This window comes from Pan troglodytes, chromosome 3 (assembly GCF_028858775.2).
Source record: "Pan troglodytes isolate AG18354 chromosome 3, NHGRI_mPanTro3-v2.0_pri, whole genome shotgun sequence".
NCBI lineage: Eukaryota > Metazoa > Chordata > Mammalia > Primates > Hominidae > Pan > Pan troglodytes.
In genome coordinates, this window is record NC_072401.2 from 103,255,586 (window position 1) to 103,282,125 (window position 26,540).

A 26,540-nucleotide genomic window follows, 5' to 3' on the forward strand; every position below is an offset into this window, starting at 1 on the left:
GAGAGGCTATTTAGAGCCATAAATAATTTTTTACTGGGTCTATTTTTGAGTTGGAGCAGGAGTAAGAAATACATTTTATATGGAATTTTAAATCACTTTTCAATTTATGAACCTAGCCTAGAAAGTCTGTGTAAAATGAAATATTTTAAAAATTACAGTATTATCTGTATCTTCATTTCTATATGTATGTATCTATCATCTATGTACCTACTCATCTATCTATCTAATTATTCTTTCTTTCCAGCAAATGTTCACTTCTGGTTTCCCTACGTCTGCCTGGAAGTGGGGGCAGTATGGCAGTATGGAAGACCTAGAAAGGGACAAGGAGAGCTACAATAACGGGTCTAAATATATCCTAGGATGAAAAGGTGAGGAAGGAAACAGGCGCAGAAGTGTTATAAGAAACCAAAGCGGCCTTTTGAGAAGGGATGCAAGAGCAGGCCCCTGAGCAGTTTCACTTCCTCTGGGCGCCCAGCAGAGCGGAGCCCTGGCTTTGCGGGCATGAGCCCCGGGGCTGCGTTTCCTGAGACCTGGCCGCAGCCGCCGCGGGTGGCAAGCGGGCTGGGGAGAGCCGAGGGCCAAAGGAAGAGAAAATCGCGGGGAGTCTCTGGCCGGGAGAGTCCAGGTAGCGCTCGGCGGGCAGCAGTGCGCAGGCCCCTCGGCTTCAACCGCCACAATGCTGCCAGCAGCGCCAGGCAAGGGGCTTGGGAGCCCGGACCCGGCCCCCTGCGGCCCAGCGCCCCCAGGTGGGTAGTCGCGCATTCGGAGGGGCTTGACGCCGAGGCCGGGCTACGGGGCTCTGCGGAGACCACGGGCCATCATTAGACAACTGCACTCGGGCACTGAGGCCAGGGCGTCCCTGAGACAGGGCTTCTCCTTTTTATCCTGCCGCCAGGCAGCCCAGAGGGTTCTTCTGTCCCTGACTTCTCTGAGGGGCTTCTGGACGCCACGAGGAGGGAGCGCGCTGGGAGTTCTGGCCAGCGGGCTACCCTCAGTGTCTGCAACTTCTGAGGAGCTGGAACTTTCCCCAGCACCCGGGTCAGGGTCCTGTAGTTTCTAAAATCACTTTGCAACCTGTTTTAAAGCAATGCGCGTTTAAAATTATACGTAATTATTTTCAACAGTCGGTAAGCACAGAAAAACCGCTCATGTGTAGCGTCACGCATTTACCTGCCCGGCCTGACAAATCCCAGCCTGGTGAATTGGTAGCCCTGCTTCTTGGCAGGTGGCTTTGCAGAGAAACTCTACCAACACCACCTCCCTACTCCACTGGCTTTACTAACTTGGTCAAAGGAAAACGGTCAACTTGGTTGAATGCAGAAGTAGATTTATATTTTCAAATGGACGGTAAGGCAGTTTTATTTAGTTCTTTTTGAAGCATTTCAAATGCATTTGCAAATTACACAGTGATATAAAAATGTTTTTTAAATTAAAAAACTTCACTTAGGTATTAATATTACTGGAGTGTTCGTGGTGAGAAATGCAACAAGAAAGTATATTCTGAGTGAAAGTTTCTTAATTTGCTGAATAGAAATAAATTTCTCATACCTTTCTAGAATTTTTTAGGTAATGTAATTTTGGTTGTAGCTATTTCTGTTGGCTAGTGCATTTTTACATAAATAAACTTTAGGGATTGCTTTCAGTTCAATAAGAAGTATATTTGTGTCAATGAAAAGTGACAAGAAAGGACTTAGAGCCCATAACTTAATATTATTAATATTTTAACTATTGCATATTGACATTCTTGAAAACTGTGGCTCTGATGGTCTGCAGCAGAGCAGACTTTGCTAGCATCTATAAATAAACCAACCATGTCTTTCAAACTTTGAGCAGGTTACCTCTTTTGTAATTTCAGTTTAACAATTTTGTTAGCGAATGGGGTACAGTTTGTTTCAAACTTCTAGATTAAACAGTTTAGGCAGAAAATGCCTTTTATTTCACTTGACACTAAGCAATACTTTGAGGCACTTGCTATTGTGAATAATGCAAGAGTAATGTGAATCAATATTTATAGCATTCCAATTATTCTTGTTCCTCCCATGCATTCCGCCCCCCCCCCCCGCCCCGCCCCTCCCAACTCCTTGGGTCCTTCTCCATGCAGTATTTATCACTTGCTTCAGTTACTTCCTTTTCTGGCCAACATAATGAAACTTTTCTAAAAACGAATTGTCTTTTGACATTATCCCATGCCCATATTCTTGATATGAGTAATCTTCTAGCTTTTATAAATCCAGTGGTTTGTGTGTGTGTGTGTGTGTGTGTGTGTGTTTTTAATGAAGAGCTCCCTCTCTCTCCAACAACTATCTTAATATGGCACATTGGGGGTCATTTGGTCCAACTGCCTCATTTAGAGAAGAGAGCACTGAGATCCAGAGTGTGAGTTGCTCATGGTTTCATAACTAGTAATTATTTGAAGGTCACCCATTCATTAACTTAACAAACTTTTATTCCCTGCCAAGAGTCATGTAGTAGTAATAAGAATGTAAAATGGTAAACACAGTTTCATGCCCAGGAAGGTATATTTCTAGCAGGAGATAGAATGTACTGCTAGACAACATTAGTGTATACTGCCATCAGAGATTTATTAACTGTTGAGTATCCGACTTGTTCTTTAATGGAAGCAAGAAAAATAGAATACCCAGTTCTAAAACAAGGTAAAAATGATGCACAATGGGTGAAAGTTCTAGTTAGAATGTATTTTCTGGTTTGTATTTAACTATATATTGCTATCAGTGTCCAAAAGAGAGATTCTTCCTGTTGTATTCCAAAACTAATGATTTTAAAAATTTAATTTTAACTGCTGTTTTAATTAGGGAGTGATTATTTATTAAATCACAGATTTTTATCCACACCATAGTTTTTAAAAAAATTTTATTGATATTATTTGATGCATCTGATGAAACTTTAATAAATGATTTGCTTAAGAACAGAAAGCATGAAAGGGTGGAATTAGCATTTAGACTGTTTCACCTTACGCTGGATGCTTATACTTGTAAGGAACATGGTTTGTCTAGGTCTCTGCCCTCTAGCTTGAAGTTCTTAAAGATTTGAAGCTTTTTGCTTTGACTGCAATCTTCCAACATAGCCAACGTCCTACACTTGTTCCACTAAGGAAATAACCTGGTTCCATGCTGGTGGCTGGAAAAACTTGCTTTCTTCAGACCCATCTGGAAATGTTCTGATAAGGTCACTTTTGCTAGGATTTTAAAGACAAGGAGTGCTTTCAGGATATCTTCACCATAATAAGGAATAATTCTGAAAAATGCAATTGCTGAAGATTTCAAGGTTAAATATCAGCATATTCAAAGTTACACTTGGGACAGTAGAGGAACCTTTTCTGCAATATCTATCTGAGGTTGTATTGTAGGTGGTTATGCCCTACTTATGATGGTCTTTTGACTCATACTGCCTCAGATCTAGTCCCAGCTTCATTGCCTGTCTCATCTGTGACCTTGAATAAATAATGAAATCTGTCACTGTCTTAGTTTTTTATTTTGTTTATTAAAAAGCAAAATCCGAGAGAAGAAATCCTGTATATGAAAGTTGTTTAGGGGATTAAATGGGTAAATGCAGGTGAAGTCCTTTTCAGGGTCTTATAACAAATAGTAACTGCTTTATACAGGCTAGTTGTTATATTAATTCTTAGGTCATTGATCAGTAGTGTCATATTAGCTTATATAAGAGTGGGAGTTCTGGCCGGGCGCGGTGGCTCACGCCTGTAATCCCAGCACTTTGGGAGGCCGAGGCGGGCGGATCACGAGGTCAGGAGATCGAGACCATCCTGGCTAACACGGTGAAACCCCGTCTCTACTAAAAATACAAAAAAAAAAATTAGCCGGGCGTGGTAGCGGGCGCCTGTAGTCCCAGCTAACTCGGGAGGCTGAGGCAGGAGAATGGCGTGAACCCGGGAGGCGGAGCTTGCAGTGAGCCGAGATCGCGCCACTGCACTCCAGCCTGGGCGACAGAGCGAGACTCCGTCTCAAAAAAAAAAAAAAAAAAAAAGAGTGGGAGTTCTTAGTGGAAAACTGCCTCATACTGATTGCCTCATACTGACTTGAAGGACAACTTGATGGGTGAAGGAATCAAGCTCTCGTATCAAAAAAAAATAGGAGATATGGCCTCTTGTATAAAGATACTGCAGTATCCTTGGGGATATATTGTGGTTAATAGTTCTGAAAGGAGAAAAGAATTCATAATGAGAAGAACTAAGGATAGGTTGATTAAAAGGGAATTAAACTATAGCAGTTGCAGGAAAGAATAAAGAAGAAATTTAATAGGACAAAATGAGAGCGTGCTCTGTTTTCTCATATCTCAGAGTACCAGTTGTGACTCAGTTTACATAATATATAAATATATTTGAAAAAAATAAGCATCAAACAGAAAAACTGTGGAGTACTTCAACTTACAAGAAGATGAGAATCTATTTTACCAAAATATTTACTACTGGGTTAAAACAAAATTCCAATATAAAATGAGAAACATCATTCCTGACAAAAATAAATCACATGTTTTAAGAGTTTAAATGGTTGTTGCTTAATCACCTAAGTTACACTTATTAATTTACTGCTTTCTTCATAGAATATAGAGTATCTTGCAGTAATTTTGGAGATAGCTATGAAATAAGAATAGAAAAGGCAAACATTTCATAAGTTATCATTTAAAAAGTAAGTTATTATTTGGCCTTGTAATCCTTTCCTTTCCTGTTTTAAATATAAAGAATGGTATCTAAGTTTTAGTGCAGACATTGAAATAGTCCCGGTGGTGGAAATATCAGATATCATATGGAATTATACCCCTGCAGTAATTAGTTTTTAGTCAGAGAAAAACAATGAGCCTTTTAGACATTTACCCCTGAATTGAAATCTCTTTGTTGTTTCTAAGTGTTCTGCACTGAAATAATCCAGAAAGATGACTTCCCTCTTTAATCATGAAGAGTAATTAATCAATGCTTTGTGATCTTTTACAAGATTTCCTTTATATCTGGTTCATTAAAATATGTTTTTATGTTTCATCATACTATGTGTCATATCTTTGTTTCTTCTAAGTGTCTCTGCCATTTTCCCATATTATTAATTCCCATTGCTTTGTTTTCACATGTGTTCTACATTATAGAGACACACTGAAAAGTATAAGAACAGTCTCTGACTTGGAATTCCATTTACTATATGCCTCATTTTTTTTTCATCTGATACATGCTGAGAATAAAGCCTCCTTTGGTCGGGAACAATATTCTCATTCCTTTTTTGTTATAGGATCATGTCTAATTTTCAGAGGAATAATATAGTGTCAAGACCACTTGAAATTTTAGCCTTCTTGTAATAGCTTCCGTTTATTGTGTTTCTACTTTGAATTCATATGAAATGGGAATCATACTAGTTGATAAGTAAGGGTGTCAGAAGAGTAGTGTCTACTCTGGACAACAAGTCATATTGTTCAGTATAGTCATATGAAAATATTTAATAATTCACTGTGTTCTTTTATCTATGGAGGCTTTTCTAAACTGTTAAAGGTGAAACTTTTAAGTCACCATCTTTTTTTTTTTTCTAGAATGGGGAGTGGAGAAACACAAAAGGGCATGATTCTATAAAATCATTGAAATGGCAATTGTAGAATATTTATTGTTACTGTCTGAAGAATCTCTAAGGTTACACATTTTCTATTGATCGCATTTTATTTAGATTTAATATATTGATACAGTTTAAAATATTGGGAGAGGAGTGTGTTTTTAGTACAGTTAGTAAATTATTAGGTCACTATTGTAAAAAAGTGAGTGACATAAAATTGAGGCAAAATCTACTCTGGTTTCAATTAATGGGATAATTTCTTTAATTCTCTCATGATTTCTCAGTAAAAGTGTAGAACTTTCACTACTTTAAGTACTTATTTGTAGGTCAGAGACCTTTCCTTTATCACTTCCTATAGATCCACAGCCATGTAAATCAAGTAGAATGAGGACAATTATTCAGATTCCCAGAAACAGTCACCTGGGCCAAGAATAGGCACATGATGCAAGCCAGCCAACTGGTTGCTTAATGGCCAGTGCCCTGTGTTGTCAGGCTTATACAGATTTGTTGAATCTGTGTAAGTATAAGCCACATATATAATCTGTATAAGCCACAAAGTCCTTTTGTCTTATTAAATGAAAGAATAAAGATTCTTATCAGTAGAAGATTGATGAAAGATGAGATTATTGTCAGTGGAAGATCCAGTATACAGTTTAAGATGACAGTTGCCTCATGTTTAAGATGCATAAATAGAAAGAAACTGTGATGAAAAAACTGAGGAGACCGAAAGACAAAGAGAGTAGTCTCAATTTCTGATTTCTAGTGACGGAGCAGCTGCACTTGTTTTTCTGATCTTATTTGCCCATGAAATTGTTTATAGTATCCTTACATGAATTTCTCCTTACATGAACTACTTTGAGTGAATTTCTCTTTTTGGGAGGAAAAAAAAGTTTGGGCTAGCATACCTTTATTTATCAAAAACTGCCAGCTATCAGCTTCTCTTTTCAAAAGTTGTTGTTGTTAAAATGATGTCTTCTACGTATCTTCCATTGAAAATTAAACAATCTGAGAATGAAATCTGTTCCTTTCATGCACTAGGAATAGAGTATGAGTAAGTCTGGTGGTCCTGCAGATGAGCATATTTCGAGTGTCCTGCCTTTATTAGTGAAATTTGAAGAAAGTCCATGCATTTATTTTTAGGTTTTCAAACTTAAATCCTTAGAGCTGGAGAGAAAATAATTCACTCAAAGGTTAGTATTATAAGAATTAAGCACTGTTAAAAGGTTTAGAGCTTTGAATTATGTAGCTATAAATTTATAACAACAACGTTTTCCCATGTTTTGTTAACAGGATATTTTTACTTATCTGAAAATTTTATAGCATACTGTTTCTGGCAAGTTTTTAATATACATTTAAATTGAGGCATACATTAGTGAGAGAATGGTTGGGGCATTTATCTTAGTAAATGTCACAAAACATATTTACTTAGTAAAACAGGAAGTAAAAGAGTAAGATGAGATATAAAACTAGGGATTATCTTCAACTCCCCTGGTATATGAAGAAATATGGCATCATTAACAGGCCATTATGAAAACTTTATATACAATCTCAGTGGATTAATATCAGTATGAAGCAATACAATACTGTGTTTTAGAGATTAGTCTTTTACCAACCTATTTGTCTGCAATGGAGTAGAAAGTATAGTATCTCCATTAAGTTATACATAGTGTGTTATTAATGTTCACCTTAGAAAACAAGAATTCAGTGTGTTCTTGCTAAACTTCAGTGACAGGAACAAATTAATAAAGTTCAGATGCGATCAATTAAGTGCAATGATGTCAGTGAAGAAATGAGACACAGAAAGACAAAATTTTGTCAAGATGTGACAAGGTTACACTCACAATGTTATTATAATGAGTGAGGAGAAGAATCTGAAAAGTAAACCAAAACCTAATTGAATAAGTTTCTGTAAAAAATTCCCCAAGTATAATGAGGAGCTCTTGAAGAGTTTTTAATGAGAGATGACACATGATTAGATTTTGTGTTAGAAGATCACATGAGCTGCTATTGATACAATTAATTGGAAAAGGGCAGCAATGGAAGTTGGTGAACAATTAGGGGTTTGCAATGAGTAAAAATACAGGGAGAAGTGGACAGATTTATTAAGAACTATTACTTACATACCTTTTGTGATATAGTAGATTTGGAGTCTGAAGGGGACAAAAATGTGAAGAATGACACCTAGGGTTATGGTCTGTAAACCTAAGAGAATCAAGAACGTGTCATTTACTCCATTGGAAAGGAGTGAAGGAACAAGAGGACACCGGGAGGGCATGAGAGAATGTCATTTCAATTTCAGATCTGTTACATTTGAGGAGCATGAGAAATAGTCACGTTAAGATGTCAAGTAAGCAGTTCGATTTTAGGATCTGGATGTCAGAAAGACAGTTCAGACTGGAGATATAAAATTAAGAAAAACATTGTATTTAAAACTACAACAATGAATAGGATAACATAGATAAGGTGACTCAGGATAGAGACCTGTGGAAAACAAACATTTCAGTGTGGGTAGAGAAGGAGGAGTTGCTCAATAAGACTGAGGAGAGGCTAAAAAGAAGGAAAACGAAGATACAGTGACAAGAATTCAAAAATAGAATGTTTCAGGAAGGTAAGAATGGTGAACTGGCCCAAATTCTTTCGATAGGTCAGGCAAATTGAAGCCTCAAATTTAGCCAATGGATTTGGCATCATGAAACTTACAGATGACCTTAGAGAAGTAAGTAGCTTTAGTAAAGAGGATGAGAGCTGAATGGGAATGAGTGGAAGAAGGTAAGGTGACGGAGGCCATGGAGACGCCCTTTAGAAATATGGCTGTCTGATAAGCAGCTGAAGATGTGGCATCAAGGAAAGGATTTTACTTTCATTGTTGCTTTAAGATCAGTGTCACGGCAGCAATTTAACTGTTCTCAAAAGCCGATGGCATCACACCAAAGGGGGGTTTTCTGCTATGAAAACTTATAGAGAACAGCTCCATGAATTCCATTAGTAATACATCTTAATGTGTAGATTTTCTTATGTGTTTGAGAATTTCTGTCTCGTCAAATGGTATTTCTAGTTCTAGATCCTTGAGGAATCGCCATACTACCTTCCACAATGGTTGAACTAGTTTACAGTCCCACCAACAGTGTAAAAGTGTTCCTATTTCTCCATATCCTCTCCAGCACCTGTTGTTTCCTGACTTTTTAATGATTGCCATTCTAACTGGTGTGAGATGGTATCTCACTGTGGTTTTGATTTGTATTTCTCTGATGGCCAATGATGATGAGCATTTTTTCATGTGTCTGTTGGCTGCATAAATGTATTCTTTTGAGAAGTGTGTGTTCATATCCTTTGCCCACTTTTTGATGGGGTTGTTTTATTTTTTCTTGTAAATTTGTGTAAGTTCTTTGTAGATTCTGGATATTAGCCCTTTGTCAGATGGGTAGATTGCAAAAATTTTCTCCCATTCTGTAGGTTGCCTATTCACTCTGATGGTAGTTTCTTTTGCTGTGCAGAAGCTCTTTAGTTTAATTAGATCCCATTTGTCAATTGTGGCTTTTGTTGCCATTGCTTTTGGTGTTTTAGACATGAAGTCCTTGCCCATGCCTATGTCCTGAATGGTATTGCCTAGGTTTTCTTCTCAGGTTTTTACGGTTTTAGGTCTAACATTTAAGTCTTTAATCCATCTTGAATTAATTTTTGTGTAAGGTGTAAGGAAGGGATCCAGTTTCAGCTCTCTACATATGGCTAGCCAGTTTTCCCAGCAACATTTATTAATAGGGAATCCTTTCCCCATTTCTTGTTTTTGTCAGGTTTGTCAAAGATGAGATGGTTATAGATGTGTGGTATTATTTCTGAGGGCTCTGTTCTGTTCCATTGGTCTATATCTCTGTTTTGGTACCAGTACCATACTGTTTTGGTTACTGTAGACTTGTAGTATAGTTTGAAGTCAGGTAGCGTGATGCCTCCAATTTTGTTCTTTTGGCTTAGGATTGTCTTGGCAATGCAGGCTCTGGGTATATACCCAAAGGATTATAAATCATGCTGCTATAAAGACACATGCACACGTATGTTTATTGTGGCACTATTCACAATAGCAAAGACTTGGAACCAACCCAAATGTCCATCAATGACAGACAGGATTAAGAAAATTTGGTGGCCAGGCATGGTGGCTCATGCCTGTAATCCCAGCACTTTGGGAGGCCAAGGTGGGCGGATCATGAGGTCAGGAGATCAAGGCCATCCTGGCTAACACGGTGAAACCCCATCTCTACTAAAAACACAAAAAATTAGCCGGGTGTGCTGGTGGGTGCCTGTAGTCCCAGCTACTTGGGAGGCTGAGGCAGGAGAATGGCATGAAGCTGGGAGGCGGAGCTTGCAGTGAGCTGAGATCGCACCACTGCACCCCAGCCTGGGTGACAGAGTGAGATTCCATCTCAAAAATAAGTAAATAAATAAATAAATAAAATAAAATAAATAAAATGTTGCATGTATACACCATGGAATACTATGCAGCCATGAAAAGGATGAATTCATGTCCTTTGTAGGGACATGGATGAAGCTGGCAACAATCATTCTGAGCAAACTATCACAAGGACAGAAAACTAAACACTGCATGTTCTCACTCATAGGTGGGAATTGAGCAATGAGAATACTTGTATGCAGGATGCAGAACATCACACACTAGGGCCTGTTGTTGGGTGGGGGGAGGGGGGAGGGATAGCATTAGGAGACATACCTAATGTAAATGATGAGTTAATGGGTGCAGCACACCAACATGGCACATGTATACATATGTAACAAACCTGCATGTTGTGCACATGTACCCTAGAACTTAAAGTGTAATTTAAAAAAAAAAAAAGAAAAGAAAAAGAATTTCTGTCTCGTTTTTTTCATTCCTCCTTCTATGTTTCTGGAGCTCCTCCTTCTCTTCTTCCCATTCCTCTCTTTCCTTTTTTCTTTTTTTGTTTTTTTGGTATTGATCTTAATGGAGAATAAATAGTTGACACTTCTTTCTGTGAAAGCCTTGGCACAGTGTTGAATTATTCCTTAGCTTTAGTTTCTATATATCATCGCTTCCTTTTTATCCATATTGGAATCCATTCGTTCTCATTAAAATCCTGTTTTTGCATTTGCTTAGTAGTTACTGTCACAACTACTTGATAAAGCTCTACTCCTGAATAAGTCTTTCTGGCTCTATTCTTCCTGTCTGAATCCAAGAGACTGACTATTGCTAGATAAAAACACATTCAAATAGGTTGGTAATATAAATTTAGGCAATTCTTGTTACACGTTACTTGTTTCAGACAAGATTTGTTTTTAAATTTTTTAAATTTTTTGAGATGGTTTCTCGCTCTTGTCACCCAGCCTGGAGTGCAATGGTGCGATCTCAGCTCACTGCAAACTCCACCTCCTGGGTTCAAGCGATTCTCCTGCTTCAGCCTCTCAGATAGCTGGGATTACAGGCGGATGCCAACACACCTGGCTAACTTTTGTATTTTAAGTAGAGACGGGGTTTCACCATTTTGGCCAGGCTGGTCTTGAACTCCTGACCTTAGATGATCCACCTGCCTTGGCCTCCCAAGGTGCAGATGTTTCTGTCATGTCAGATTGCTATAATCTTACATGTTTTCTATATTCTGATGGGCAAAAAACTGTATGCTTTGCTACCTAACACTGTACCCTCTAGACATGTGGCTGTTGAGGACTTAAAATATGTCTGGTTCAAATTGTGATGTGCTGTAAATGTAAAATGCACACCAGTTTTCAAAGACTGAGCACAAAAAATAGAATGTAAAATCTCTCACGAATGTTTATATTAATTGCATGTTAAGATGATACTATTTTGAATTTATTTGATGAAATAAAATTAGTATTGTAATTAACTTACTTTTTATTTGTTGCAATATGGTTCCTAAAAACATTAAAATGACATATGTGCCGTGCATTTGTGATTTGAATTAAATTTTCTGTTAGATAGCAATGCACTCGGCTTTAAGAAAAAAAAATTCCAATGAAATAAATTAGAAATTTTATTTCTCTCTCGTGACATATTGCTGAATATGTATTATGAGATTACTCTCATAAAAATGTGAGCAAAATTCACAATTCCTCCAGCAGTTGAGAGAGAACCTCTGTCTATTCATGCTCACCACACAAGGCATTTTCATAGTGATATTTTGCTACTATTTTAATTAGCACTTGTCTCTTGAAATTGAGTGTTTTTCATATATTTCTTTGGCATTTTGATTTTGTCTGTGTGTTATATATTCACATGATTTATTCATATTTCTCTTGTGCTTTTTGTCTTAAAAACTTGTAAGACTGCATTACATATTTAAAATGTAAACTTTGTCTTATGCATCACAAATATTTTTCTTTTATCACTTATTTGTTAAATAATTTTGATTGTAATATTTGCTGCTGTTGAACACTTTTTAACACTCATTGTGTCAAATATACTTTTCTTTCATAGCTTCTGTTTCTTGTGTTGGCTGAAGACACCAGTGCGTTCCTCTTGAAGTCCAGCCACCTGCCTGCTAGGGTCTAAGGGTCTTTTATAGGCACAGGATGGGGGCGTGGCAAGCCAGGGTGGTCTTGGAAAATGCAATATTTGGGCAGGAAAACAAAAATGCCTGTCCTTACTTAGGTCTGTGGGCATAGGCCCGGGGATAGAGCCCTAGCCAGGGACCACACCCTCCTCTACCCAGTACTTCCCTTCCCACTTTCAGTATCATTTAAAGGACCACGCCCTTCCCAGTACTTCCCTTCTGTATCAGTGTCTTAATGATTTTTGTGATGAAGGCATTTCTAATATCATCATACAGGTAAAAGAGTAATAGTTGATATAGTTCTATGAATAAAGCTTTAGTGACATAATCAGAATTGCCTAATTGATGCCTGAAGTAATTTATTCCCTACAGGTTATAAATATATACAATGTCTCACCTAGATCTGTGAAGGTCAACAGAATAGTAGAAAGCTTCCATTAAGCAAATTTCTATTTCTGAGCAACATATGGGTAATTGGGAAGCATTTATAATTATGGAAAGAAAACGGGCTGCTTTTTAATATATCTTTTATGAGGACTAGTCTGTTAAGAAGTTAGCAATTAGCACACATTACATTTCTGCTTTCACTAAGGATGTATTTTGTGTTTGTATGTAGTAATGACCTCTTAGAGTCATATTCTGATCTGTTGCAGAAATGATCTAATGGCTGCTTCACTTAGTGGTTGTAGGGCCCTATGTAACTTCATTATAAGACCTCTCTATACCTCACGTTTTTTTCTTTTGGAAAAGATGAAAAAACAAATAGTATACTTGGAATAAAATTGGTGCTCTGTAATTGACAGTTATGGCTGTTGCTGGGTGAGTAGGTGAGTTACCATGTGGGACATTACAAAAGTTGACTTATACTTTTGTTACCTGATAGTCAGTTCCTGAAATATGTGGACACAGACTTCCATGGCTTTATTCCTTTAGTACTCTGTTGCCCAAACCGTGTTCTGTAGCATATACTGTGTGTTCTTTGGAAAAAAAATTTCTGTGGTGAAATGTTCTGAATATGCATATTAGGATATTTAAATGTGTGAGAGATTCTGCAACAATGTCTCTTCAATTTCCTCTAAGACATTGTTTCACAAATATTTATTTAACTATGGGATGCATTGTTGTCTCAACATTGATAGAGAAATAAGTTCTTTTGAACAAATTTGTCATCTCTATTAAATGGCAACTAGTTCTTGAGAGAATGATTGTTTCAGCCAGAAATTGGTAGTACTGCTTTCAGTTATATTTTCTTTAGTGTTATGCATGCCATAGTGTAAATAAAGTTATGATCCAGTCTTGGTGGCCATATTTTCATTGAGTGAGAGGGAGGGAATTAACAGGAACAGAAAATTAAGGGGCTATAGTATAGGGAAATTGGCATTGGTAGGCTGAGTAGCGGGGCACACACAATTTTTCTATTTCTTAAATTCCTTTAGATTAATTCCAGCTATTTAGTTGGGGTAAGTTAGGGTTGTGCTAGTGAAAATGAGAGGAAAATGAGAAAGTGGTTATCTATTAGGGAAAGTAAAGTGTGTGTGAATGAAATAGAAGTAGGAAAGCACATAGAGAATTGTAAATACAGTTGACTCTTGAAAACACAGATTTGAACTTCATGGGTCTACTTATATGTGAATTTTTTTCAATAAATATATTGGAAATTTTTTGGATATTTGCAACAATTTGAAAAAACTTGCTGATGAACTGGGTAGCCTAGAAATATATAAAAATAAGAAAAAATTAGACATGTCATGAATGCATAAAATTATGTCGATACTAGTCTGTTTTATTATTTACTACCTTAAAATACATACAAATCTGAAAAAGCTAACATTTATCAAAACATAGTCACACAAACACTTACAGACCATACATGTTGTTATTCACATTTAAGAAGAATGTAGACAACTATAAAGATGCAGTATTAAATCATAACTGCATAAAATTAACTGTAGTAAATACTGTCCTGCTGTAATAATTTTGTGGCCACCTCCTGTTGCTACTGCAGTGAGATCAAGTGTTGGGAGTATCTGCTAAAATGGTGTATGATGACAGTCATCTCTGAGTGAGTAGTTTGTCTGTCTAGGAAATTACATATTACAGTACGAAGAGATGTCTCATGGTTCTTGTATGTTCTTCATCTTGTAAACCTTGAATAATGCCATGGGACTCATGGGAAGTACCACTAGTGATGCTGGTAGTACTCCCAAGAAGAAGAGAAAAGTCATGACATTACAAGCAAAAGGTGATTTGCTTGATACATACTGTAGATTGAGGTCTGCAGCTGCAGTTGCCCACCATTTCAAATGGTGGGCAATTCATCCTGTAAACAGATGATGTAAACTTACAGTATTGATAAATACAGTACAGTATTGTAAATGTGTTTTATCTTCCTTATGATTTTCTTAATAACACTTTCTTTTCTCTAGCTTACTTTATTGTAAGAATATAGTATATCAGACATATAAGATACAAAGTATGTGTTGATAGATCGTTTATGTTATTGGTAAAGCTTCTAGTCAGCAGTAGTTGAGTTTTTGAGGAATCAAAGTTATATGGGGATTTTCAACTGCTCAGGGGTCATTGTCCCAACCCCTGCATCGTTCAAGGGTCAATTGTATAAGAATATTTTGAATGTGTGTGTTTTTGCAGTTAAATAGCATGTGTGCATCTCAACTAATCAAATTATTTTGAAGGTATTTCACATGTTAGACTATATAAATCTGCCACTATGTCAATAATCATGTAAACTATATAAGTGACATCTCATTTAAATATTGGGATTTCATAATCAAAATGTTCTAAAATTGAGAACTATTTGACTGCAGTGGCTATAAACAGATTTTTTTCATGTTAGAAATGTTTGTCAATGAAACATATTTAAAGCAAACATATGGGCTATTAAGAGTCATCTAAGCAAATTATTGTTGAAATATTTTTCTATCTAAAATGACATTAACTTACATAAATGCAAGTAATTTAGACAAGAATGAATTTTATGTCTTTGAGGTTAACTAACTTAACAGGACATATAGAAAACAACATTAATATGACAGTAGCTTTAGTACTCAGGTGGGATGCTCTTTAAAGAAAAGGGTAACCTCTGGCATCAGTTCAGTAGACATAAGCACGTTAATAGATGCTGGCTGACTAGTTAGTACCAAGAGTGACATTACAGTAGCTAATTAAGTATATGAAAAAGGACAAATAAAGCTGTAGCTGTTTCTGAATGCCACATGAACAGCCTCAGATAAATAAATAATAAATATACAAATATTTATTATTTGTATAATAATACATTATATACATTATGTATTATATACATATAAATAATATACAAATACAAATAAATTTGTATATTATTTATATGAACAGCCTCAGATAAATATACAAATAAAGTCGTAGCTGTTTCCGAATGCCACATGAACAGCGTCAGAGTTCTTATGTCCAATCTTAAACTAACACCCTGGTTTTGGCAGTCTTTTTCAAACTCTTTGGTTTGTGGAAGAGCTTCATTTGATTATGAAAAAAAATCTTTAAAATTCATGAAGCCTTTTACACAAGATAATCTTAAGGTATTTTCCAATATGAAATTAACTTTTAATCTGATAACAAGTAGTATATTTTGGCTAATATTCCTACAGCCTTTTAATATAACTTTGAATATTTAGTGAACTATAATATCTTCTAGGGCAAGTAGAGAGAAAAAGTGTGATTAGGGTCTAAAAGGAAATAAAATTTAATATCCTCTATGTGTGCCTAGAATATTAATATATTTTGTTTTATTTTTCTTTTTCTAAAATAATACATGAACATAATTGAAAATAGGTAATAAAAACAAAAAACTGGAAAAAACTGTTATATATGTACTTCTAGGTTTTTTATACATTACTTTTATTAGTTTTACTTGTTCAGTTTTGTAGCTTTAATATATTTAATATTCGTACATGCTTTAATGTTACATTTTCATGGCTATTTGGTGAGGTGTCATTTTTCAATATTTTAGTTTTGCTCTCGCTCCATATAAATCTATTATACAATGTTTAAAAACAAAATAAAAAATTAAGATCCTTGATGACTTATTGAATAATAGGATAGATCATCCTCCATATAAGACTATTATTAATTAATCTACAGAAAGACTGAGTAGTTCTTAATAACATAGAAATACGTTGCACTGGATTTGAAGTTGAATAAGTACAGGATGAAGCTTTGGCTCTGTCACTAACAGAACTTCACTTTTTGCCAGCTATGCAACCTCTCTGATGCCTAGGAGAGGCAATATTATGTATATTGATACTCACATTAATTATCCATGAGAATACTTGGTTCATAATACATGGTGCATAATAGTAATGCAATTAATATCTCTGATCTGAACAAAAACACTGCAGAGATGAAAATAGCTTTTGCTCAACACTTGGAATTTAGTATGTTCATTGAGAAAGAGTAGACTAAAGGCCCCATAATCTTATGCAGGGATAATTATCCATCATTCATTTATTCTTCAACCATTTATTCTTGTACTCCTGTGCTCAATTCAGGGGATACACAAAAGGTGGCTACTCCCATCAGGGATTGTATTTAAGTGAAGCAGGAATAGAACAAGTTGAACAGCTCTATTTCATTTTATCTTTACCCTAACCCAATATCAGATGACTCAAATACCCTAAGTTCACAAAAGTCTGAATAATTCAGCCATGAGAACTAGTTAGCAAGGAGAAGCAACAGCTAAGAGTGTTTTCTTTAGCAACCGGGGGTGACTACTGATGCATAACTGCTGTTCCAGAAAATCACCAGTCATTTCAGAAGGCAGTCATGAGTACAGTCCCCTGGGACAGTGCTTTGCAAATTTCAGTTATTCTCATAAGACCTTCCTCAATTTTTGTTATTCTACCTGTCTTCTTGTACAAGAAAAATTTTTCTTAGACTGACTTTCTTTTTTAGCTTAAATGTCATATATTTTAAAGGAGCACTTTATGTCACTGCCATAGGTAAGAAAACCACTACTGCCATAAGTAGAAGGTAAACATACAAACATACAGATTGAAAATAAAATGGTGTTGAAAAAATTATAGCTAAGGACAGGCTCTGGGCATAAAGTTCACTCTCTTTGATAGTGTTGGAATTCATGAGGAACCAGAGCTCCAAACTGAGACATTGTCCTGGAAGTCATCAGGATTGGATAAGTATTCTAAAAAGAAACTGACTTTCTCCCTCTGTGACTGCCTGCCACTATGTCTCCTGGAGATTGGATCCCTTCCACTGTTCTCCAAAAGGAGGTTTCACTTTCCAGAAAGTTGAAACAAAGTTTTGTTAGCAGCAGGTGTCAGGCACTATGATAAATGCTCTACATGCTTTATCTTCCTTAATTCTCACAACACTGATTCCATAGGTGGTGTTATCCACGTGTTACAAGCAGGAAATCTAGGCACAACAAGGTTCATTATTTGCTTCAGGCCATATAGTTAGTCAGTGATAGACCTGGATTTTTAAAATTCAGGGCCGGGCGTGGTGGCTCACGCCTGTAATCCCAGCAGTTTGGGAGACTGAGGTGGGTGGATCACCTGAGGTCAGGAGTTCAAGACCAGCCTGGCCAACATGGTGAAACCCCGTCTCTACTAAAAATAAAAAAAAAATTAGCTGGCTGTGGTGGCGCACACCTGTGGTCCCAGCTACTCAGGAGAGTGAGGCAGGAGAATCACTTGAACCCGGGATGTGGAGGTTGCAGTGAGTGGAGATCACACGCCACTGCACTCCAGCCGGGGTGACAGAGCAAGACTCTCAAAAAAAAAAAAATGAAATGAAATTTAAAAAAATAAAAAATAAAATCCAAGACAGCCTGACTTGAAAGCCTGGCCTCTTAACCACTATATGTTTATCTGAAATAAACTTATTTAATTCTCTTGCAAATATATATTTGTGCTCATACCAGAAAGGTTTTCCTCCCATGTAGACATTTCCGTTTTTTAAATAAATAAGGTTCTAGTTTTTTAATAGAAAAATATGCAATATAAAATATTGATATTGTCACCTACTAATAGATCAACATAGAGACATTCTTTCCAAGGGATAGAACAGAGAAGCACAATTTCCAGTTGATAAAAGTAAAAATTTATAGAGTTTTGCTACTTTCAAGGTCCTTGGAGGTGAACAGGAAGCAAAATATCTACAATGTAAGCTAGAAAAATTGTGTCTTTAATGATCACCATTAGGTTATTTAAAAATCATCAAAGCTGTAATACAGTTGTGATTAATCATTAGAGTAAACAAACAATCCACAGCGTGGGAGAAAATATTTGCAAACTGTGCGTCTGACAAAGGACTAATATCCAGAATGCACAAGGAACTCAAATCAGCAAGAAAAAAAAAAATCCCATCAAAAAGGGGGCAAAGGACATGAATAGACAGTTACCAAAAGAAGATATATAAATAGCCGACAAACATATGAAAAATGCTCAACATCACTAATTATCAGGGAAATGCAAATTAAAACCACAGTGAAATACCACCTTACTCCTTCAAGAATGGCCATAATTAAAAAGTTTAAAAAATAGATGTTGGTGTCCATGTGAAAAGTGAACACTTTTACACTACTAGTGGGAATGTAAACTAGTATAACCACTATGGAAAACAGTATGGAGAGTCCTTAAAGAACTAAAAGTAGATCTACCATTTGATCCAGCAATCCCACTACTGGGTATCTACCCAAAGGAAAAGAAGTCATTATATGAAAAAGACACATGGACACATCTGTTTATAGCAGCACAATTTGCAATTGCAAAAATAGGTAACCAACATAAATGCCCCATCAATCAATGAGTGGGTAAAGAAAACGTGGTATATATACGCCATGGAATACTGCTTGCTCATAAAACAGAATGAAATAATGGCCTTTCCAGCAAACTCGATGGAGCTGGAGGCCATTATTCTAAGTGAAGTAACTCGGCAATGGAAAAACAAATATTGTTTGTTCTCAGTTATAAATGGGGGCTAAGCTATGAGGATGCAAAGGCATAAGAATGATATGATGGACTTCGGCAACTCGGGCAGAAGGGTTGGAGGGGGATGAGGGATAAAAGACTACATATTAGGTACAGTGTACACTGCTTAGGTGATGGATGCACCAAAACCACTAAAGAACTTCTCCATGTAACCAAAAACTACATGTTCCCCCCAAAACTACTGAAATAAATATATATAAAAAATAAAAAATAGTGGATACTGTTAAAAATACATATTATAAAATGCCAGTAATAAAGAGTACTTTAAAAATGGAAAGATAATAATTTGCATTTCCCTAATGCTTCGCATTCTCAAAGGAACTTTCAAGCTCCCAAAAATTGACTCCTAGAAAATTTTTCTAATGTGTTATTTGCTTTGACTCATGGAGAAATCTAAACAATGATCATATAAGCTACTTAATCAGGGCTATGCTACAAATACTGTGTGAAGTGAAGCAGAAAGTATACTGCACATATATCCATTTTACTTCAAAAGGCTTTAGGAAAGGAAGAGAAGGAACTATAGCTGAAAGCAGTGTTCGGATGGTGTGGTAGACAGAACAATGGTACCTCAAAAGTGTCTGTGTCCTAAGCCCCAGACCTGTGAATATGTTATGTTTTATGGCAGAGAAGAATTAAGGTTGCAGATAGAATTAAGATTGCTAATCAGCTGACTTTGAGATAGGGAGATTATCATGGATTGTCCAGTTGGGCCCAATATAATCACAATGATCCTAAGAGTGAAAAGGGAGGCAGAAGAGTGAGCACCAGAGAAATGGCAGCATGAGAAGGACTTGGCCCAGTATCACTGGCTTGAAGCTGGAGGAATGGGACCATTGGTCAAGAACTGTGGGTAGCCTTCAGAAGCTGAAAAATGCAAGTAAATATATTGATTCCTAAGGCCTATAGAAAGAATGTAGCCCTGCAAATATCTGGATTATTGTCAAGTTGAGACCCATTTCAAACTCCTAACTTTCAGAACTGTAAGATAATAGCTTGTGTTGCTTTAAACCCACTGAATTTGTGATTAATTTTTTTACAGGAGCATTAGGAAACATACAGATATCTAAACACATGCGGGCTATGCAAAAGCAAAGAGTACCATAAATACTGCAGATAGGACCTTCCGCATCAGGCATTTATACACCATCAGTCTAGTTAAAAAAAAAAATAGATGTAACCATGAAGAAATAAGCTTTTATAAAGTGTGAAGAACATATCAATGTTACCCTTAGGTAGTCATCTTTGGCAAGATATATATTTATACATTATTGGAACATCTTTCAGGAATTCACTGTTATATTTTATTGACCAAACAAAATAAATAAGAATGTCCCATTATCGTTTATTTACAATCAGTGGTTTTATCAATTTAATTATTCTCGTCAATAATACTGTTGGCTACTGCTGCTGTTATAATTCTTACTAGTACAAATATGTATTTATTTTATCAGTGGTTCATTTTCCACAAGTGCCAAAGGGGATACAAAGAGCACAGGATTGCTATGAAGTTAAAGTAAATTAATGCTTATAAAGCATCAGAACATTCATTAGCATATATTAGGCATTTACTGCATTTTGGTAGCCTTTATTATAGGTATCATGATCATTATCATCATTATTACTGCTGTATGTATCAATGATTGCTGGTCACCAGGTCTTAAACCAGGCATGCGGGCTTCATATTTTATCTCTACGAATGAGGGATCAGTATCTCCATTTCTTCAGCTCAAGCAACTGAAGCTCAGAGTATAGGAAGTCACCTAACTAAAATTAAAGAGCTTTTAAATGACAGGGTCAGGACTGTTCCTGAAATGTTTTGTGAAACTTCTATGAGTCTTTGTGCTAGCTGCTGTGTGCTTCCATTAAATAAGGCCCCATTCCAACCCAAGCCCCCAAACAAAATTTCTAAGACAGACAACTTGTTAGATGTACAAGTATTATTCTAATCTTTTTAAAAGGTCAGCAATATTATTTTATGGTCTCACTTTATTTTAATATCTTAGAACATGAACCATTTTTAACCCTGGTAGGGAATTTTTTTGAGACCATTTTCTCCTAGTGGTAAAATTTCAGTTGGGATAGGATCATATGGAACCATAAGGCATAATTTAAAAGCTACTCTCTTATAAAAATAATGTTTACACATTCTAGAATATTTGAGGAATAAAAAAATGTAAGAATAATATTATAATATACTGCAGCCCTCCACTCAGAAATAAATATTGATAATATTTGTCTTGAATTGTATTAGTTTTTGTGTATATACATAAAGAAGCTCATATTGTGTTTATGGTTTTGTAATTCTCAATATTGTGTACCTATTCATTCATGATACATTTTTAAAATGCCAAACCGTGAAAAATCAGGGCCATTTGTCAAACAGGGACATTTTATAAAATTCAGATCTTTTTGATTTGTAAATTTTTCAGTTCTGTACTTTGTGATACTTAAAGATTTATTGACACTTTCCTTCCAAGACAATACTTTTACATGAACCCTGGGATAAATAAGATAAGAAGATTCCTTCACCACAGGTCTTAATGAGATATTAGAATAAACTACTTTGTGTTAAAGTAATTTATAGAAGTCCATTTCCTTTTTATAATATGCAAGTTTATTTAAGGGCAGGAATTGGGCTTTATAATCTTTTATCTCTTAAAGTCTGAAAAATTGTTCTTTATAATAATCATTAAATAACTATTACATAAACATATAAACAAAAGTTTAAGTGATTAGAGAATTAATATTGAGGGTTTTTATCAACATTATAATACTTATGAATGATTATGGTAAGTTATCTTGTTGAATTTTAAAATACCTGGTCTGAAAATTCCAGTGATGTGTGAGAACTAAAAAATGTTAAGGTAATGAAGATTAGAGTCATAGATGGGTAAAGAAGATTATTCTGTGAAATATAACTGGAATTAGTAAGAAGTTCCAAAGAATAAACTGTATCTTTAATTATATATATTTTTAAGTGTCTGTTGCTGATTTTCAACTTTGATTACAATTATAAAGTACATTAACATAAAGGAATATCTTCAAGTTCAAGTGGTGAAATGTTAAAATAATAGTATCTTATTTTTACAAACTCAGATTAAAAATCTAGGGAAACATTTAATATTTGGATTGCTATTTCTCCACACTATATTTAAAGGTAAATAATTAAGCAGTGAGATTCATTAAATAAAATGAATTACTAAAATTTAAGAATAAATGTAAAACATTTATTTTTATATATTCTTGACATAGCTCTATCTTTAAAACATTTATATGATGTAGAGCTTCGGTTTTTGATGATACTATTCTATGCATTTTAATAGGAGAGAAGAAAATATAAATGATTGGAATATTTCTCCCTGGCTCTTCATATTCTAAAATCATTTTTTAGAGGTTCACATTTTTTATTAAAATTATGCCTAGATATTATTATATTGCATACTTCTAAGTGTCAAATATTAATCAAAGCAACCCCACCAGGAATTTCCAATGCTTCATTATTTCAGTTCAGAAAAGAGTTTGGTATTCAGTCTTGTACAAAATGTTACCCAGGGACAAAAATAACTGAACATTAATTTTTTTAACTTTGGCTTTTGTAAACAGGTTAGTGCCTAAATTCTGAACTGTGAATTTTCCTAATATGACACCTGGAATGTGGGAATTAATAATAGTAAAAAAGTAATCTTTGTTAAAGTTAGTATGAATTTAAATACTCTTTAAAAATTGCTTTTATTTAATCACATACTGTATTATAAACACCCCCCTGAATCACCATTGATATTATTTTTTATAGTTTTGGATAAACATCATATTTGTATTTATATACAATATTCACTTCAGAATTGCAATCTAAGTTTTAGATACATAATGTTAAATATTGTGTTCTTTGTCCGTAAATAGATGATTTGGCCCTCATCTAACAAAAATCACTTTGGTGAATTAAGGTAGATTTTGGGCAAGTTAATGATTTTAGTGAATTTAATAAGTCACATGTATTTGGTTCTTTAATAAATAACATTTGAGCTCTTTCAATTTATTTTCCTCAAAGAAAAAATCCTAAAATATTTATTTTCTTTTTTCACATTAGCAAAACTTGAGAAAGAAAAAAAATTGTGACTGTAATCATCTACTATGGTACTGGAAATACTGTCAGTATAAAAAAGCCACTATGGTGATTCTCAAACTTGAGTGGACTTAAGAATTACCAAAGTGCTTAGTTACTTGATAATCCTTTCCTGAACCCCAATTCTGGAAATTCTGATTTGATCAAGTGCCCAAAAGTGGTTCTGATGGGTGTGCGTCCTTGACCGCATTATGTAAAGACAATGTCACTCTAGGAGAAATGTAGTCGTGACCAAGTGCTGCAGCAGAACTGAGGATTGTTTTAGAGTTACCTAGAATTTTTAGCCCTTGCTATCTTGTAAACTCCATGCAGAAGTTATGTTTACTGTGAACATAGGCCTCAGGAGGCCTTGGGGAGCTTCTGTGGGTGATAGGAGACACACTTTGCTAGGTCTGCAATTTCCCTTCTGGCCAACAATGGCTGCAGAGGATGCACACATCAGGAAGAGGGTGGGGGACTACTTGCTTGCTGGTTTTGCTTGCATCTGATGAGTAGAAATTCAGCCTATTCTTTGTTTTGGTATGTATATATCTTCTAGTATATAGCTATTTCTAAGATATTTTACCATTGATACGTATGATATAAATTTTGAGATGAAATTTCTTTAGAGGGGTTTGCTAAAGTTATGTTTTAATCAGTTATGTTTCCAAAGTGTGACATCCTATGTAACTCTGTACATAAAAAAGCCCTTGAAAGATATTAGTGTCACTGTACACAAATACTTGCCAATGTAATTAATTGCAAGATCTCATTGCAGTTAGTTAGGAGTGTATTTATTACATCCCTAACTTACATGCTTTAGTAGTACAGGCTAAAAAGCATTCATTTTACAGTTAAATCTTCCTAAAGCCCATGAAAGGAATTCAGGCAGGTAAAACAAATTTTAAATCTTTTAAGTACTCTGTTTGGGTCATTGCTCTCAAGTCATGATTATGCATACTGTCTTTTTTCCACCACTGCCACCATCTTGTGTTCTGGAAAGAAGCTGTTGAATTAAGTAGAGAGAAAGAACAAGGAAACGAGGGAAATGCCAACAGAGTTTTCTTTTTCTCGGAACTAGGACAGCAAAATTAGATTTGCTGGTGAAACTAAAGTTATTCTCTTTTTAATCTGATCAGCTGGTCATATGCTGTTATCCGTTGAGAACCTCAAGAAAGGGACTGGAGTTTTATTTCATTTTGTCAATAATACTGCCTGTGGTATGGTTTGATACTTGAAGTAGAGTTGGCAATAGATGATGTGAATTTGAGTCCAGCTTAATGACTTACTATTGGTGTGACCTTGGGCAAGTCTCTTAAACTTTCTAGCTGTGGCTTTAACGTTTTTGTTTAACATTTTTGTTTTTTCATTAACTTGAGTTAAAATTCTTTCCTTAAAACTGTAATACTAAGAATGGTATAAAAACACACCATAATATTCATGTGAATGTACTTTGTATATTATTACTATTGAATGGAATTCAGTGTACTTTGAAATGTGGCACATTTATTATATAATAGTATGTAAAGACACTTTTCAGCATAAGAGTTCAGGGACATGTATTGGGTATAGGGGTGAGGATTGAGCAATAAATAACCTTCTTCAATGTTTGAGTTGTTAAGCAGTATTAAGAAATATGACAAAGAATAAGGGAAGGGGGAAATCAAATATTGCCTTTGTTACTGATGAAGTTGATAATTGGCTCACATGGCTTATATCTGTGAGAAAGTGGAGTTTATAATGTGAAATCCTAGAATTAGAGAGATATACCCACCCAGCCACAGGAGACCCCGGACCATAGGTCAGGAACTGTCAGAACATATGCCCTCATGCTACAGGAGCTTAACAAAACAATTACAGGTAAAATTGGGGGACTGACTACAAGCATATTCTGAATCCTGTCCCTCCAGGGTATTTGCCATCTTTTATATGGATGTAATAAAACTGGAAATATAAAAATTGAGGAGTAAGTAGAAACTACTACTAATTTATCACAAAATAAAATTGTAAGTATTGCACCTGGGATTTTTAAACATATGTCATTTTGAGGTCTGAGTACTATAATCTACATTTATTATTGGTTAAAATGTCAATTATTTCTTCAAGAAATAATTTTCACTTTTAAATTACACCAACATCTACTAAGTAATTTAAAGAAGATTCTATTTTCAAATCAGAGATGTACTGAAATTATTATTGATAGATATAATAGATTTGGATCAAGTTCTGACTTTATACATTTTTAGGTTTACAAAAGATGTTTAAAAATTAATAGATTTTAAAATATATTTTAAATATTTTAAGTACTCTGTTAAGGAGTTGCCACCAGAGCTCTAGACATGTTTTTTTAAATCCAATTTTATGATTTTTACTAATTTTTGTCACACTCTTGTTTTTTATAGTCAAGAATATTAAGGTATAATCTACATAAATAAACTTCACTTTTAAAAGTGTACTTCTAAAGGATTTTTAGAAATTTGTACACTTTACAAACTATTACAAGTATTTAAAATTAGTCCATTAGCATAATAATGTCTCTGTTCCATGTATTCAAAATATCTACCCTAACTACCCTAACTTTTATGTAATTATATGTTTTTTCCTTGAAATGAACTTTTATGTGTTTGTGGAAAGTGCTTTGCCACAGGACAAGGAATTTCCAAGATGAGTTTTCTTACAACCATATAAAACCTATAAAACTTTGATCCTATTGCAGCCTCATCTGTAGCTCTAAAAGTTTTCAGTGGGCAATTGTTGATCATCGATGTGGTCAAAGGCTTGTTATGCAGGTATAATTGCTCGCAAAGGAAAACTGAGAAACATGAGTTCAAGTCTAATTTTCCTTTGTATGTCACAAAAGGCATAGGCTCATGTTTCCTAGCTATCTTTTCTTGTTTAGTAATTTAGTTTGTATATTTAATTCTGAAATGAAATGAACATGTCCTTTCCTATTTCTTCTTAGTTTGTTCAATGTAGTTCCATCCATAGCTCAAGCCATCTTTTCTCTAAATCAAAGTGGTCTCTCAAATATATTACATGAACTTCCGTCAACTGGAAGAATTTCCTTTCACCATGAGTGGGGCTGTGATGTAGCAACCATTCACTTTGGACTGGTGCTGGCATATTTTTCAGAATGATCTGGAAACTAATGTCATGCTTCTTTTTTTTTTTTTTTTCTGTTAACAGGTTTAGTGATTCCTCATGAGGTTACAGATGTATGTTGAGGGAGGAGTGGTAAAGCGGTAAGATTTGGTGTCACAGAAGCTTAAGCTACAGGCTCATGGCACTTACTTGCCCCATCCAGAATTGCCTGAGTCTGGTTTTGTATATATCATACTTT

At 35.2% G+C, this 26,540-nt stretch overlaps 1 protein-coding gene across 7 annotated transcripts in view; it reads left to right on the top strand.

The window, feature by feature from the left end:
* Positions 1–278: 278 nt before the first annotated feature.
* The window catches only part of BANK1 (B cell scaffold protein with ankyrin repeats 1), a 289,987-nt gene continuing 263,725 nt past the window's right edge, over positions 279–26,540 (top strand). For 2 of the 7 annotated variants that reach the window (XM_016951016.3, XM_009447929.3), the window contains exon 1: positions 363–746. In XM_016951016.3, the coding sequence (XP_016806505.1) occupies positions 677–746 (70 nt within the window). In that variant the 5' untranslated portion in view covers positions 363–676. 7 annotated transcript variants of the gene reach the window in all.